The following is a 17,597-nucleotide window of genomic DNA, read 5'->3' on the forward strand; positions in this document are numbered from 1 at the left end:
CTGGGATTTTCCAGCGGGTTAATTTCCTGTCCGGGTAAGTCCTTCGCGAGTCCTCGCCCCTCCCTCCCCGACTCTCCCCGGTGCGTCCCCGCCGCCCCGGACTCCCCCAGTCCGTCCGCGTCGCGCTCGGTCGCCCCCGCGCGCCCGGGCGCACGCCCTCCCCGCCCCGGCCGCCCTCCAGCTCCCGGCGCCCGGCCGCCCGGGGCCCCGCGCACCGCCCCGCGCCAGGAGGGCTCGCCCCGAGAGCCGTGTCCGCGTAGCCGCGGCTCGCGCGGGTCACCACCCCCCTCCCCCCCCGGCCATGCGCCCCCGCACCGTCCCCCGCGCCCCCTCCGGCGCCCCCGCCGCCGCCGCGCTCGGCGTCCGCAGCCTCCTCCTGCTGCTACTGCTCCGGCCCGGGCACGCGTGCCCCGCGGGCTGCGCCTGCACCGACCCGCACACCGTGGACTGCCGCGACCGCGGGCTGCCCAGCGTGCCCGACCCTTTCCCCCTGGACGTGCGCAAGCTGCTGGTGGCCGGCAACCGCATCCAGCACATCCCCGAGGACTTCTTCATTTTCTATGGCGACCTGGTCTACCTGGACTTCAGGAACAACTCGCTGCGCTCGCTGGAGGAGGGCACGTTCAGCGGCTCGGCCAAGCTGGCCTTCCTCGACCTCAGCTACAACAACCTGACCCAGCTGGGCGCCGGCGCCTTCCGCTCGGCCGGGAGGCTGGTCAAGCTGAGCCTGGCCAACAACAACCTGACGGGCGTGCACGAGGCCGCCTTCGAGACGCTGGAGTCGCTGCAGGTGCTGGAGCTCAACGACAACAACCTGCGCAGCCTCAACGTGGCCACCCTGGCGGCGCTGCCCGCGCTGCGCACCCTGCGTCTGGACGGCAACCCCTGGCTCTGCGACTGCGACTTCGCCCACCTCTTCTCCTGGATCCAGGAGAACGCGTCCAAGCTGCCCAAAGGTGAGCCTGCAGGCGGGACCGTCCCCTGGGCTGGGGGTGACGGGGAGGGAGCAGGCGGCCTCGGGTCCGGCCTGGACGAGGGGGGGACTGGGTGCTTCAGAGCAACTGCCCCGGGAGTGTCGCGCCGGCAGGTTCCCAGCCTGAACGTTGCCCGGAGGTCTGCCGGGGACAGCGGGTGGGCCGGCTCGCATCTGGACTCTCTGGGGTTTCTGGGCCCGGATGCCATGCTTCTACACCTGTTTCTCCAACAACTCACTTTCCAAAGTTAGGGACCTACCATCCCTCTGTTACCCACGTCCGAGATGGACTCATCGGGCTTTGGGTCCTAGTCCTGGTGGGTACAGATTATTTAGGGGCCCCTCCTAAGGGCAAGACGCCCTCCGTGTGGGAAAGAGCTGAGTGCCGTCCTCGCTACGCTGAACGTGGAAGGATCCAGCCAGTTCTGAGGGCTCTCCGGCAGCCTCCAGAGCCTGAGCAGGTCTGTTTCTCAGCTCTGGTGTCTGAGAGGGATGAGAGGTCTTTCTGGTGAGGAGTGATGGCAGCCTGCTAACAGCCAGTGATGCAGTAAAGATTTGCAGTTCTGGGGCTTTGCAGCCCAGATGTGAAATAGCGGAACAAAAACCTTGCAGGCCGGTGCCCCCTTTCCTTTCCTGGCGTGCTTTTCCGGTGGCGACATGGACATAAGGACCCCTCTGGCAGATGGGGACACAGCGGGCACAGAAGTTAAGGGGCCCTGCTAAGGCCAGCGGAAGGAAGCGAGGCAGAGCTGAGAAGAGGGGACCCCGGCATCCACAGAGATGAGCCCCAGGATGGGGAGCAGGCAGAATGTCCCTACCCTCAGTGGATTCCAGTTTTCCACTGGCGAGCATGTAAGCATCAGTCCTAGCAGTGACCTTGCGAAGCCTCCCACCTTGCCCCCAAGGCTTTGGCACAGTGGGACCCAGAGCTGTAAGTCACACGTTAGAATAGGTGACATAGATGCGGGTTTCGCTCTGCTGTATCTTTTTTCCATTTCTTGCGATTTCAAGGTCGTTGCTCGTCTATGCCCTGAATTCCTGTGATCCCTTATTCACTCCAGACTTTCCTAAGCATGGCCCCCAGGGGTCGGGGGCAATCACTCCCCAGCAGACGCAGGCCCCTGAGCTGGCATTTTCAGCCCCGGCCGGCTCGGCCACGTGAGCAAGTCCTAAGCAGATCTGACCTGCCTTCACTCAGCTGCCTGGTTCTCCCCACCTCCCCACCTCCGGGAGACAGGAATGTCCAGATAAAAACGTCATTGTGGGATGACGGTACGCCCTGGTTCTCACTGCTCCTGCCTTTGCTTTTGGGTGGAGTTGGCCTCCCTAAGCCCTGTCAGTAGTTGAGTTGGCATAATTGGTTCCACTTGCATGAGGGCAAGGTGTTATAGAGTTGGAGGCTCTAGATTTCAGTCTCACTTCTGCCACGGATGGCTGTGACCTCGCACAGGGCACGTACCCTGTCTGGGTTTCAGACTCCTCATGTCTAAAGGGCTTTGCTTGAGGGCCACCTGGGTGGCTCAGTCGGTTGAGTGTTCGACTTCGGCTCAGGTCATGATCTCGCAGTTCGTGGGTTTGAGCCTCGCGTCGGGCTCTGTGCTGACAGCTCGGAGCCTGGAGCCTGCTTCGGATTCTGTGTCTCCCTCTCTCTCTCCTCCCTTCCCCTGCTCATGCTCTCATTCTCTGTGTCTCTCAAAAAATAAGTAAACATTGAAAGAAAGAAAGAAAGAAAGAAAGGAAGGAAGGAAGGAAGGAAGGAAGAGCTTTGATTGACCCCCGAGGTGTCTACAGAACCCTGGATGTAGAGTCAGAAGACACAGGTTTGAGTCCCGGTGTAAAAACCGGGTGAGTCTGGCCAGGTCCCTTAACTTTTTTGAGCCCTGTCTTCCTCCCATGTGAAATTGGGACACGGATAATGCAGGGTGGCCCATCTGACCGCGTGGTCATCCGGATCAAAACCAGATAATGTGGGCGAAAGTAGAGAGCAGTGAGACTGCAAGGTGCTATTCCTCCCAGGGTCTGTGATAGAGGGAAGAAAAGGGACACCAGATGGGGATGTGTGGCCGGGGGAAAGGATGGACAGGTTCAGAGCAAGGAGCAGAGTCCGGGCCCTGGTTGACGGTCGGTCTGGTTCAGCGGGGAGAGGACAGAGGCAGCGAGGAGGGAGCGCGTGGTCTCCATGGGGGCTGCCGTGAGCGTGGCCAGAGCGGCGTCCCGAGAACCGCGAACCACAGCGGGGTGCGTGGCGAGGGAACTAGCCCGGGGCCTCGACGCAAGAGAGCTGAGTTCCGATTTTGACTCATGTTTCTCTCTGAGCCTCAGTTTCCCTTGCCTCTGCCTTCAGAATGCAGTAAGAGTGTCCCCCGCGTCGTTTGCGGTGAGGTTTGAAGAAGGTCGGTTCTGGCGAGGGCGCAGCGGTGCTTAGCACAGCGAGGGTGCTCTCTGGAAGCCGGCGGCCCCGTCCCTCCTCCTCCCGCCTTGCGTCTTCGCAGAGGCTCAGGGCAGCGTGGCTGAGGAACCAGACCGGGCCCAAATCCTGCCTCAACTTCTTGCTAGTTGGGTGACCTTGGTTTCCTCCTCTGTGAAATGGACATGATGCCTAGCACCCACCTCCTGGGGTTATTGGGAGGATTAAAGAGGTTTGGTTTATGAAACACTAAGAACAGTGCCTGGCACCCAGCAATCCTGTGGAAGTGTTAATGCTGTTGTTATTATCCTGTTTTAACAGGAAGGCCCGGAGAGGTGAGGGCACAGAGAATTAACAACAGCTGGGGGGCGCACGGGGACCTCAAGGCTTCCAGCCCCCTGCCACGATGTGGCCACCCACTTCCTGCCGAGGAAAATCGGGCTTCGTGGAGTCAGTCCGAGCTGCAGGGTTTTCTAGACAAGTGCCCTGCCTCCCCCAGGGGGAGGGGATTCAAAGGCAGGAGCAAAGGGATCCTGTCCTCATTGCCTTTTCCTCGCCTCCCTGTCCCCTCCCCCAGAGAAGCAGAAAGGAGCAGAGCAAGTGACCTTGACAGGCTCAGACATTTACAAAAATACATTCATCCGCCAGGCGAACCTGAACCTCTCGTGCGGCCGCTGTGCTGATGGGAGAGCTTCCCTCACAGACCACACCACAGCCGGGAGGAAGGGACGTGCTGGGGATGACGGGTCCCCTCCATCCAGGCTCCTTTGGGGCTTAGTCAGGGCTGGGGCTGGGACCTTAGGAGGGACTGCCGGGCTGGGGCTGGGTCTGAAGGAAGAGGAGACAGAATGCCTGCTGGAATGCCCATCAGCCAACTTAGCGACAAAACAAACAAAGCTGACAAACCTAAACAAACAACCAAGGGACACCTCCCCCAGGATGCCTAATTAACTCTGAACTTCAGGTAAATAATGCACGATATTTTAGTATAAGTATGCCTCACGCAGCCTCTGGGATATACTTACACACAAAGGTATTTGTTGTTTTCTGAAATTCAGCATAACTGAGCCACCCTGGCTCGACGTAACTGGCCTGACCTTGCGGTGTGCGTCACTTTGTAGTTTACGAGTCCCACCCCCTTTAATACAACTGGGCCCGGCAGGTGCCTTTGCCCACAGTTTACCCAACAAGATGCAAAGAGGCGGTTTGTGGTCATGTGGTTAGTGGCTGAGATGAGTTTGTACTCAGGAGTGCCTGACCCTACAGCTCATTCTTTCTGGTGGGCAGAGATCAGGGAGGAGGGCGAGAATATCCCCAACCCCCCCCCCCTCCGCCCCCAGTCTCCAATTGCCCTGGGTGACAGTTGGCGGACCTTCCAGCCCCAGATCCTGCACCTGGTCTGGTGAGACAGTGCGTTCCGGGCAGGTTGGGACAGTGTGTTGCCAAGGGGACAGTGACCATCCCTCTTTAGGTAGAAAGGACTCCAGACCTGGAAGCAAGAGTCCTTGGCAACCACTCAGGCGAGCCGCGGGGTAGAGAGGGAGAGGGTGGGAGGCTCTGGAAAGAGGGGAGCAGCAAGGTAACACCCTTGAGCTTTAAAGCTTCGTGCTGGCCCAGCACCTGGTCTCTTTAGCAGCCCAGTGAGATGGATTGGGAATGAAGACACGAGGGAGCTTGGTGGAAAAGGAGATTCTTGGGCCCTCAGGCCTACTGAGTAGGCCGCTGCAGGTAGGGGCCCAAGGTCTGCAGTTTTAACCCCCTGCCCTGGGGCTTTCAGTATACACGGAGGCCCCTGCAGGTAGGAGGAGCCCTGGAGGGCCTCTGCATCTCTAGAAACCCAAGGTCTTGTCTTGGGTCAGTAAGCAGCTCATTAGCTATGTGCCAGTATCTCAGATTTTTCTTCTGTGAACAAACGAGTGGGTAGGAGGACTTTAAGGCTCCTTCCAACTCTAAAATTCGATGGTTTCAAGGAAGGGGAATCTTGTCCTCATTAAGGATCAGGAAGTTGAGGTGAGGGGAGGCCAGGTCCCTCTAGAGAGTCCTCTGCTGGAATCTAGGGGGCTGTGGTCTCTGTGCAGTAGGGTGGGGGCAGAGCACTCAGGACTCGGGGCTCCCAGGACGCCTCACCTGTCCCCAGCCTAGCTCTGGGAGCCACAGGGAGGAAAGGCTGCTGGGTTTGAGAAACCCTAGGGACAGGCAAGGGGCTGTGTCTGTGCTCCACTTCGGAGGTGCATGGAGCCCGCGGACTGTCTACAGCCCTCACCACACCCCAGAGTGCATCAAAGGCACATGTGGGTCCCAGGTGGAGGCCAAATTGCCTAGACACCTTCTTTCACCGTCTCTAACCACGGTGCACGTGGCCGGCAGGTCACAGCCCCCGGTCCCAGCGAAGAGATCTGAGCTTATCTTGTACCCCAAGGCCTTGACACAGGCAGCTATAGGGAGGGAAGGGCTGGGGGTGGGAAGGGAGACAGGGGGGCCACAGGTCATGCTTTGGGTCTGTAACCCTGGTCCCCTGCGTGGGCAGCCTCCTAGAGAAGGTCCACTATAGTGCCTGGAGTATCCAAGCGTTTGGGGGGCTCAGCTCCTGGGGGTCCCTGAGCCCTCTCTAGGAAGGGGTGTTGTGACAGGCAAGGTCCTGGACGAGTGACAGGACTAACCCCTCCTTCCAGCCCCGACTCACTGCTCGCTGGGGGAGCTGCCCCCACTTGCCGGTAACCTACTTCCTTTTCTCATGTCAGACATAATGAGGGCCTGGCTTGGTCAGACGAGTGGGGACGTCTTGTCATACTGACAAAGTAAACAGTGTTTCAGCGAAAGGGACGAAAACTGACGCTTTGCTGGAGGTAATTCGGGGCTGCAGGTGACTCCAAGGTGACTCTATTTCTTTTTCTTTAGAAATAAAAGCAGTTTTATTTTCCCAATTATGATATAACAGCCTCCTTGTATACGTGGGGAATATAGATGAGTATCATGAAGGAAATAGAAACCACCCAAAATCCCACCACTACTAAAGTTTTGCTGTATTTTATTCCAGTCGTATTCTTATGCACATACATAGTTTTAAACAAATTGCTGTGGTATTATAGATCTTATTACTGATGTTTTTTTTCCTCTTATTGGGTTGTGAGAGTTTCCTGTCATTACAGTACTTTGACAATGTAACCTGGGGCACGTGGGTGGCTCGGTTAAGCGTCTGAATTCAGCTCAGGTCATGATCTCACGGTTCGTGAGTTCAAGCCCTGCATCCGGCTCTGTGCCGACAGCTCAGAGCCTACCCTCTTCAGATCCTCTCTCTCTGCCCCTCCCCTGCTCACGTTCTGCCTCTCAAAACTAAATAAACATGAAAAAAAAAAAGATTTAGAAGATGTAACTTTTTTTTTAAGTTTATTTATTTTGAGAGAGAAAGAGACAGAGAGAGAGAGAGAGAGAAAGCGCACACAAGCTGGGGAGGGGCAGAGAGAGAGGATCCCAAGCAGGCCCTGCCCTGTCAGCACAGAGCCCGATGCGGGGCTTGAACTCACAAACCGTGTGATCATGACCTGAGCCAAAACCAAGAGTCGGACGTTTAACTGACTGAACCACCCAGGTGCCCCGAAAATGTAACCTTTAATGGCCACGGAATACGTCATTTGATGGATCTATTCGTTGAACCTGTCTCCTGTTGTTAGAAATGTGATTTATTTCTTTTCATCCTTTTTTTTTTTTTTGGTATATAAACAGTGCTGATCTAAACATCCCACACATGTAAAGCTTGTGGATGCTTCTTGTATTTCATTTCTTTGGTGCAAATTCTTTGAAGTGGAAATGCAGGGTGAAAGTCTGTGGTTGTTTTAACCATACGTTTTTTGGTTAAACCATACGTTTTTGGTCTGGATACGTTTTTTGCCTAATGGCACCCTAGGGAGGTGGCACCATTGGCAGGCAGGGGAAGACCTGTCTTGCCACATCTTTCCCAGCGTGATGTGTTATTATTTTTAAACCTGTTTCCCAGTAGACAACACAGGGACATCTTCTTTCTTTAATCTGACCATTCAAGCGGATGTTTTGGGTATGTTTATACACCTGAGAACCACGTTCCTGGCGGAGGTCGACTGAGATCTTCTTCCCTTTGGCAGGTGGTCTCCCTCGTGCCTTTGACGGGTCTGTGCACGTCCTGTGACCAGCGGGTGTATTCTTAACTCGTCTCTTAATTAGAGTAGAGTCACGGGGTGACACCTCTCCCATCACCACCGGCATCCGGGGCTGAGCGTCAGCTTTCACGGGCACCGGGGTCTGCAGTCCCGGTGGAGAGTGAGCCGAAAACGTGACACAAGGCCACCTCGCCCTGTCTTGTTGGCTCCCAGGAGAGCCCGGCCGTGGCCTGCTGCTTCGTCCCAAACACTGGCTCTCTCTGGAAATGTCACATTGGTTGTGCCGTTCTGTCAGTTAACTCAAAGGGCAGCCTCATCGCTGGGCAACGTGGGACGGTGGACCTACCTTCCTGTCCAACTAGGGCAGCCCTGGGGGACACAGTTGGGGATTTTTTTCGGAGAGGCCCCGATCGCCGTTGGCTGGCTGCCAGCTGACTCACATACCCAAAGAGTGAGCCTTCCAGCCAGGGGCCCGTCCAGTTTCCGCTATCCCAGAGTCTCGTGGTATTGGATGTGGTGTGGAAGGGAGGGCTTGGCAGGCCTCGTCACCTTCGGGCTGGCTGTGTCAGTGATAGCACAGCAGGACCTCCACGGACCTACGTGAGTTGTCATGAGGACCCGGAAGGGACGCAATTTGCAGAATAGCACGTTTGTCCTGAACGTGGGCGTTACAGGCCCACCGCAGGGTGCATGACCCAGGTCCTGGGAAGCTGTCCTGGGCTCCTCCCCTCAGGGCTCTGCCGCAGCCGTCACAGGTCCCCGATCCTACCCTCCCGCCCTCCCTCCCCATCCCCGCCTTTACTTCTTTATGTCTCTGGTTCCTACTTAGCCTCGCAGCCTCCAGCTCTCTGGCCCCGAGGCTGGGTTGGGAGCCTTTCCTGTGTGACCTCATTGGATCCTGTACTGTCTCTGTGACCACTGCTTGAGACTGCCAGGTCACAGGAGTGGCCTGTTCGGAGGACACGAGATACGTCTTTTTCCTCCTTGAACCCCCAGAGGCTGGTACAGGATATGGCATGTTTGGACGATGGCTTCCCCTGCGCTTAGAACAAGCCAGCTCCCTCCCATGCCCCAGAAGACCTACCCCCACCCGCTCCCCCGTCCCTGCCCACCCCACCCCAGCCACACCGACCCCCAGCTGTCCCTGGAACACGCCAAGTGTCACTGTCCAACCGGGACCCTGAACTTACTGCTGTCTCTCCCGCTAGGACATTTCCTCCTCAGATGGCTGTACCTCCCTCACCTTCAGGTCCCCAGTCGGACGCCCCCGCCTCCGAGACCTCCCCTGTCCCCCCTGCCTAGGTAGTCCCGCACCACCCCCAGCCCAGCTCTGTTGCGTTTATGTCAGAGCACCCACGAGGTCCACGCTACCTTGTCCACGAGATATCTCGTGTCCCTGTAGACACACGAGCTCCCAGAGAACAGCATGCTCGCTGCTGTGTCCCCAGCACCTGGGGCCACGCCCAGCGTAGAAGGGGCTGTGGGCATATGTGAGCAGACGTGCCCAAGGCCTCTGTCACAGAGATCACTGGCCTTGGCTTCTGTCCTCAGCACATAGCCCTCTCCGACTGTGGTCAGCAAAGGATATCCAGAACATCTTTCAGCAAAGGCAGAGGCCTGGAAGGGAGGTTCTGCGGGTTCCTGTACCAGATCTGTGTGATCCCGGTCAGACCCCATCGGCTCTAAGCTTCGGGCTCTCCACTGTGAAGGAGGGGGGTGCAGCAGTGCCCGCCTCTCTGCTGGGGCACCGCTGGCAGGATGAAGGGGCGGCCATCTGGGGGTCCTGGGGCGACTAGTGCCCTGGTATTCTCTGCTGTGCAAGGTGCAGGTGAGGGGCCGGTGGACAGAGTTTGTGTCGCCAAGGCCATTGATCTCAGCTGAACCGGAAGCCGATTCCATCTGGAGCAAACAGAAGGGGTTCTGGTGAGGATGTGGGGTGTCACCGGCAAGCCTGGGTCCCAGGCCGTCGGGCCCCAGGAAGTGCTGTGGCTGAGACCTGGGAGGCCACAGGGAGCACAGGGCCTCTGTCCCGCTCATCTCTGCCTCCCACACTTCCTTATTCTCCCCTCCACGTGCTGACAGGCTCTCTCTACTTCCTCACCCACGTGGCAAAAGCAGACTGCTCCATTCAAGAGGCCAGCGGGGGGTGGGAGAGACTGTGCTCTGTTGGTCCCGATTTCCAGGTCCCTGTAGGAGGCTGTGTCTGGCTCCGTTTGGGAGCTGTCCCTCTCAGTCCAGTCGGCTGAGGGTACAGCCGCGGTGACATTGTACCCAGGGGCTGCCAGGGCGTGGGGGGCTGGGCAGCCACCATGAGGCATCTGTGACCGTGGCCGTGCTTCCAGTTAACTGATGGCAGATAAATCCCCTGATGCTCCTGGGTCCCAGTGTCCCCTTGGTCAAATACAGGTGATGGCATCTGCCCTTTGACCTCGAGTGACATCATATGAAGAAGCTCAAAGTGCAATTTCCTTCACCACCACACATAGGAGCTATTTTTTTTTCTCTTTATGCAGATCATAGAAATGCTGATGCACACACCAGATATGCACACAGCCTTACAAATCCCACTGGGTTTCGGCATGGCTGGTCAAATCCCAAGTGTCTGGTGACCCACGCAGGTGGGCACTGTGTTTTTACGGCACATCCTCCCGGTGGCTCTCAGGCTGGCCTGTCCGATTCAGAGGCTGCTGATCAAAGAACCCCTGGTGCCCCACGACCCCCATCCTCTGGGCTGGTCGTGGCATAAATGCCAAGGGCAAGGGTCAGGACCTTGAGGGAGCATCGGACCCCTCGGGATTAAAGGGAAGAAGATCCTTAGAGGTGAACCCAAACCAAAGAGGCAGGAATTAGGGTCCCGGTCCTGGCTGCATCTGTAGCTGTCAGTGGGACCCTAGATCGCCTCAGAGGCCCCTCGGGGTAGCAGGTGGGAGTCACTGGAGAAGGTGGGGCGGGAGCAGAACCAGAGAACACGTGCATGAAAGATAATTTAGAGCACCCGCTGGAACTCCCCAAACAAGCTGGTGGCTGTGCTCCTCCTACTGACTTCCAGTCTTTGGCCCCCCGGGCTAGATGGCAGTGAGGACTCCTTCCTGCTCTGATTCTGGCTGATTCTGTTCCCTCCTGAGTCAGCCTCCTCCAGGTCACAGGATGAGGGGTCCAAAGGGACCCCAGCTCCTAGCAAGAATCTCTGGGGTGGGTTCCCTTGCCACAGGTCCTACCCGCCAGCAGCTGTCTTTTAAATAAGGAGGTACAAGAGTATTTTCTCCTCTTCTCCCTCTCGATATCAAGAAAAGACCCCCCAAAGTTAGGTGCGCTTGGGTGCTGCGGTCGGTTAAGTGTCTGACTCTTGATTTCGGCTCAGGTCATGATCTCATGGTTTATGAGTTCGAACCCCGTGTCGGGCTCTGCACTGACAGTGCAAAGCGTGCTTGGGATTCTCTGTCTCTGGCTCTCTCTCTCTCTCTGCTCCCCCCCCCCCACTTGTGCTCTCTCTCCCCAAAATAAACAAATAAAAATTTTAAAAAAGACCCCCCCCCAAAGTTATCAGGATAGCCTTGCTTTTTCACAAGATGCCAACAAGACAATATCTGTTTTTAAACACAACCACCACAAATGATTGTCTGCATCAGAAATGAAAGTTGCCCGGGGCGCCTGGGTGGTGCAGTCGGTTGAGCGTCCGACTTCAGCCAGGTCACGATCTCGCCGTCCGTGAGATCGAGACCCGCGTCAGGCTCTGGGCTGATGGCTCGGAGCCTGGAGCCTGTTTCCAATTCTGTGTCTCCCTCTCTCTCTGCCCCTCCCCCGTTCATGCTCTCTCTCTGTCCCAAAAATAAATTAAAAAAAAAAAAAAAAAAAACGTTGAAAAAAAGAAATGAAAGTTGCCCACGGTCACGCTGAGGGGCTGGGAGCTTAGAGCCGAGGTCAGGACACCCTGCCCCCAATGCCACCCCCTTGACTTGGGCAGGTCGCTAACTCTTCTGGGCTTTGGTTTCTTCGTCTGTCCTTCCACCCTCCCCCCCCCGGGTCATCAGGGAAATACTGACATGAAAAAGCTTTAGAAGAAAATTGGGGAGCATTTGCGAAAGAGAAGGGCCATTGTCAACCCAGTAAAATGACAAGACAATGGTTTCTAGGTCTTCAGCCCCCTAGACAGAACCACAGAACAGCGACCAGCAGCCAACGCTCTGTACCCCCTTGATGGGACACAGGAGAGAGGGCGGACGTCCCAGGTCACAGAAACTGCTGGATGATGGAAAAGCCTCAGCTCTAATGTTCGTTGGTGGGGACGGGAGCAGAGGGAGGGGGTGGTGTGGAGAGAAAGGACTGCCCAGTCAGTGCAGGGGCGGGGAGGCTGGGGAAGCTTGTGGAGAGCCCCCGGGGAGGCCGGGAGAAAGAACCGGGTCCCACGGGACAATGAGTGGAAAAGGGAGGCAGCCAAGTGCCACTGGTGTTTTTTCTCTGGGTGAAAGAGTTGTTTTATTTTATTTTAAGAAATAATCAATAGACTTTTTTAGAGCAGTTACAGGTTTATGGAAAATAAAGCAGATGATACAGAGAGTTCCCATAAACCCCCTCCGGCTCAGTTCCCTATTACTGACACCTTGCATTAGTCTGGTCCGTTTGTCACAATAGAGGAACTGATGATACTATTACATTATTATTAACTAAAGTCCACAGTTTACACCAGGTTCACTCTTTGTGACGTACATCCTATGGGTTTGGACAAATGGATAATGTCATGTACCTGCCATCGTGGTATCACACAGGGAATTTCACTGTCCTAAAAACGTCCTGTGCTGCATGGATTTATTCCTCTCCCCTCCCTCCGGAACCCCTGTCTGGGAAACACTAATTTTTTATTTTTTATTTTTTTTTTTTACTGTCTCTATCATCTGGCCTTTTCCAGAATGTCATAGAGTTTTTAATTTATTCCTTTTCCTCTGTGTGCTTTTCCACGTTGGTGCAGTGGGGAAGTATTATGTTCCCCCTCCCCCACCTTACCTTTATTTTTAATACAGCACGTGACAGGTGCACACACCTGCGTTAGCCGCAGCTCTCCTGCCTCGCCAGGTTATCCCTTTATCCTTTCAGGTAAGGCCGCCCCGTCCCCCTGGCAGAGCCCTGGCTACCTCAGTGCCCCTTGCTGACTTCCGGAGGCCAGTCCACACCTTTGTAAACAGCCCCTCGGTTAGATTCCCGTCCAATAACCCATGTGGGTGGGCCATACTCGCCTGCTGGGACCCTGACTTGAGGAGCTCTTGCAGATTCTTCCGCAAGGAATGGAAAGAGAAAGAGAATGCTGTGGGCTAAATTATGTTTCCCCAAAATCAGGTGTGCAAGTCCTGACCCTCAGTAACTCAGACTATGACCTTATTTGGAGATAGGGTCGGAAGCAGGCTCCAAGCTGTCGGCACAGAGCCTGACGCGGGGCTCGAACTCACACACCATGAGATCATGACCTGAGCCGAAGTCGGACGCTTAACCCACGGAGCCACCCAGGTGCCCCGAGATAGGGTTGTTTTAAATGTAGCTGGGATTTGTTTTAATCAGGCCCGGTAAGACTTGCAGACACAGAAATGACCGTCACGAAGGAGGACGCTTAGCACTCACAGATCTCTACAAAGAGGAAGTGTGGATGCCATGCAGGACTGCCCTGGGAGGCACCAGGGATGGTCAAGGGGCAGAGGGGGTAACGGGAAGGTGCAGGCAAGAATCTTTAGTGTGTTTTTTGCAGGAGGAAGGGGCAGGGTAGACGGGCTGGCAGGTTTGGGGTTGGCTTGTTTGAAGAATTGGGGCAGGCTGGGCGCTTTAGGGGTGGTCCCCAGTCATCGGGTCCCTGGCCCTGGCGTCATCCAGGGCCCAGGATGGAGTTCCAGACCACAAGAGTCTGACAGGAAAAGGTGGGTGGGGGTGTGGACCAGTCAGTTTGCATACCAAAGGTGTGCTGTTGAGCTGGTTGTTGACTTTCTGTCTCTAGGAATTGGCGAACCCTGGGAGGGGCCGTCGCTCCCCAGGCAGCAAGGCCCTAAGATGTCAGAAACGTGATTAATACAAGGGTCATTGCAGATGTATCTAGTCAGGATAAGGTCAGTAGGGTGGGCCCTAAAGGATGAACACGAATGATGCCCTCATGAAAAGGGGAAATTTGGACACAGGCTGGAAGGGAGAAGGCATGTAATGATGAAGGCAGAGGTCAAGGTCCACAGGGCAAGGATTACCAGCAAACCCCCAGGGGCTGGGGTTGAATAGCCTCCAAAATGGTGTCCAGCCGTCAGATTTTAGGACGATTTTATGACGTCGAAGCAAATTGCTTCACTCTGTTTGCATGTTGGGGACATAAGCCCTCAAGGTGCAAATCAGCCTCTTGTTTATTTCACTGGGGGTTGTCCCTGCCCCCTGCCTTGAGGAGGCTGCCCCCCGTGGCCTATTTTGTGTCTTACCGTGTCCCCGGCACTGAGCCAAGCACCCTATGATAGCTTCACCCGGTGAAAAAGTGAGCCACAAATGAGCAGGTGAAGTTAATTTTAATATTTTATTTAATCCAGCATATCCGGAATGTTATTTTTTTTCAACTTGGAATCAGTAGAAAAGTCATGCATGAGATATTTTCCCGTTGTTTTTTTCACACTAAGGCTTCAAAATCTGGGGTGTATGTCACACCTACAGCACATCTCCTGCAGACTGGCCGTGTATCAACTTCTCGACATGTGGCCAGTGGCTATGGCAGTGGGTGGCATAGCTCCGAGTCTGTTAGTGTCTTCCAGGGAGAATGTTTCCAGCCGGCATCACCCCGTTTTACAGATGAGAAAGCCAAGGCACAGGCAGGTTAATATAACTTGGCCCAGGACACCAGCCAGAGTGGAGGTATGGCTCCAGGATCCTTGTCAGCGGTCACTGTACAGCTTTTCAAATCTCATGTCAGAAACCAGGGTACCTTCTCTACGAGCCCATCCTCTCGGGTCCAGAGCCTCTGTTTTGAGCTCAGAACCCCACTTAGTCAGTGAGCTTTCCAGATTCAGAACCTGGCCTGAATCCAGAGAGGACCTGAATGTCTTAGCAGAAACCAGAGCAGACCAAACATCTGTGAAAACAAATTCAGGGCCAAGTGAAGGACATGGCAGTGACTTTGCTCTCTTGGAGGGAACATTCTAGAAAACTCAACAAGCTTAGATTATAGAGTTTTCTGGTGTATCTTTCTTCATTTTCGGTTAGGAAAACATGGCTCAGAGAGAACAAGTGATGTGCCCAAAGCCACACAGCAAACTGGTGAATAGCAGACAAAGGTCAAGGCCCCCCAGTTCCGGGCTGGTGCTCTTGTCTCATACCGCTCATCACTCACCAGATGGGGATGTGGCGCCATGACTGAGAACTCAGGCTTTACATCGAGAGCCCCCACCATTTGAACCCCGCTCCTGTATTTACTAGCTGGGTGAGCCTGGGCAGATCACTTCACCTCTCTCGGCTTCTGTTTTCTCATGTATAAAATATGGGCAATAATAATATTCATGACTCTCTCATGAGGGTCAAAGAGAGAACCCTTGTAATGGGCTTAGCACAGTGCCTGATACACTGAAAGCCCATTATAAACACCAGCTGTTATCACTATCAGCTGTAAATCAACACCCGTGTCGCCTCCCCAGGGACCCAGTTCTGGAGGCTCACGCCAAACCACCAATACACGGTGTCGCTGCAGGTGCTCAGGACTCAGAGTCGGCTCCCAGGCAGGGCTCTGCCACTGACTCACTGTATGATCTTGGGGGCTGTGTTGGTTTTGTGTTATTTCCTGTAACAGACTACCACAAAATCAGTGTCTTAGGATACCATAGATCTATAATCTTACAGTTCTGTAGGTCTAAAGTCCAAAACAGGTCTCATGGGGGCACCTGAGGGGCTCTGTCGGTTAAGTGTCGGGCTCTTGGTTTTGGCTCAAGTCATGATCCCACGGTTTGGGAGTTCAAGCCCCATGTTGGGCTCTGTGCTGACAGTGTGGAGCCTGCTTGGGATTCTCTGTCTCCCTCTCTCTCTGCCTTTCTCCAGCTTCCTCTCTCCCTCCCTCCTTCTAACCCTCTCAAAATCAGTAAATAAATATTAAAAAAACACATCAGGTCTTACAGCCTGAGATGGCTGTGCTTCTTTGGTCTTTCCCAGCTTTAACAGGCTGCCCCACACTCTTGGCTCGTGGGCCACATCACTGTGACCTCTGTCACATCTCCTCCCTGAGGTCGGCCCTCCCGCCTCCGTCTTACAAGGAATCTGGTGACGACACTGGGCCCGCCTGGATGATCAGGATTTTCTCCCCATCTCAAGACCTTAATCACACATCTTCAAAGTCCCTTTTGTGTATGAGGTAACATAGTCACAGACTCCGGGGATTAGGGCACGGGCATTTTGGGGCCATTCTTCTGTCTACCGCAGGGACTTAACTGCGCCGCTGTGGGTCTTCCTCACTTGTGAAAGCAGAGGGTCAGTGAAGGTGAGGGCCTCTCTGCCTGCACAGGTTGTTTCTAATGACACCCCCCCCCAACCCCAGCCCCTGCCGACCCCTGACCTCACTTCCAAACACGGCACAACTCTGGCCCCAGTGACACCAGTTGTCACAGTGCTGGGATCTACTGAAAACTGCAAGGGGAGGTGTCTGTTTCGGGGACCCCAGGTCTACCCTTGGCCACCTAGCTGCTGGCAGATTCATAAATATAACAAAAAAATCCAATCTGATTCCTGACTTCCCAAGAAAACCAGAATTGCCGTGTTGGTTTCAGACGGTTGAGGCGTCAACACCAGCAGGTCGCGGGCAGCTGTCCTGGGGTGACCATCGTAAACAGCCACCGGGGAGCTCCAGAGAGAGGCAGGTCTCACATGCTGAGAGCGAAGGATGGATGGGGCCTAGACAGAGAGGGAAGGTGGCACTGGTGAGCGGAGATGGGGAGACACGAAGGCGAGTTTCGCAACTGGGATGAAATTGTCCACCCGATAGCGGCCCAGGGAAGTTCCAGAAATGACCACTGTGTGCGTGAGCCCACATGGTCCTGAGGACACCATGGTGTGACGGAGAGAGAACGGGCTTTGGTGACGGCCAGGCCTGCCTTTAAGTCCAGGCCCTCACAGACAAGTTGTGTGACTTTGGGAAAGCCACACAGCTTCTCTGAGCCCTGGTCTCTGCATCTAAAACATACCTCACATTTGTGCATTCAAGTCCATGGCGGTATTATTCACAATAGCCAAAAGGTAGAAACAACCCAAGTGTCCATCGATAGATGAATAGACAAGCAAAATGTGGTTTGTCCTTACAATGGGATATCAATCAGCCTTAAAAGAAGGACATTCTGACACCTGTTGTGACAGGGATGAACCCTGGGGACACTACACCAAGTGAAACAAGCCAGTCACAAAGGACAAAATCACTCTAACTTCCACTTATGTGAGGCACCGTACAGGAATTAAATTCATAGAGACAGAAACTGAATGGAGGGTGCTAGGGACTAGGGTCAGGGGAATGGGGAATTAGTGTTTAATGGGGACAAGGTTTCAGTTTTGCAGGCTGAAATGAGTTCTGGTGATAGAAGGTGGTGATACCTCCAGATATCACCAAATGCCTGCTGAGGGGCAAAATCACCCGCCGTTGTGAGAAGCACTGGTCCAAAGGGCTGTTGAGGAAGAGAATTAAGTGAGTTGATAATGGTGAACCCATCATAGTTCCTGGCAAACAGTAGGAGTTGCAATAAATATGACTTCCCTATCGAATGTCATCTCAACAGTGTAATTGGAAGGGGCCCACTTTCCATGCACACCCCACATTACCCCCAACACACTCAACACATCACTGTACCCACCTGGCCAATGGGCCCACTGTTAGAGATTTCCTTGGGGCAATGAGAACTCCAAAGGACAGGTCCAGGGAGGGAGCCACAGTGGGTGTCCCTGAGTACTCCATGGCAACGTGGAACATTGATCATTATAAGTACGGGAGGTACCAGACTCAGGGGGCCAGTCTTAGACTTCCCCACACAGAGGAGCCTGCCAGAATGTTCTCTTTAACTAGATCATCGATAATAACTAGACTAATAGATAATAACTAGACTAAACT

The 17,597-nt window shown here is 54.8% G+C and overlaps 1 protein-coding gene across 1 annotated transcript in view; it reads left to right on the forward strand.

The window, feature by feature from the left end:
• The first annotated feature begins 297 nt into the window (after positions 1-297).
• Positions 298-17,597, forward strand: part of LRRC38 (leucine rich repeat containing 38) — a 35,415-nt gene continuing 18,115 nt past the window's right edge. Inside the window, exon 1 of the mRNA XM_019460971.2 lies at positions 298-956. Coding sequence (XP_019316516.2) covers positions 302-956 — 655 coding nt within the window. The 5' untranslated portion in view covers positions 298-301. The remainder of the gene's footprint in view (positions 957-17,597) is intronic.

Source organism: Panthera pardus, unplaced genomic scaffold (genome assembly GCF_024362965.1).
Source record: "Panthera pardus isolate Hobbes unplaced genomic scaffold, ASM2436296v1 HiC_scaffold_11, whole genome shotgun sequence".
NCBI classification, from domain to species: Eukaryota; Metazoa; Chordata; class Mammalia; order Carnivora; family Felidae; genus Panthera; species Panthera pardus.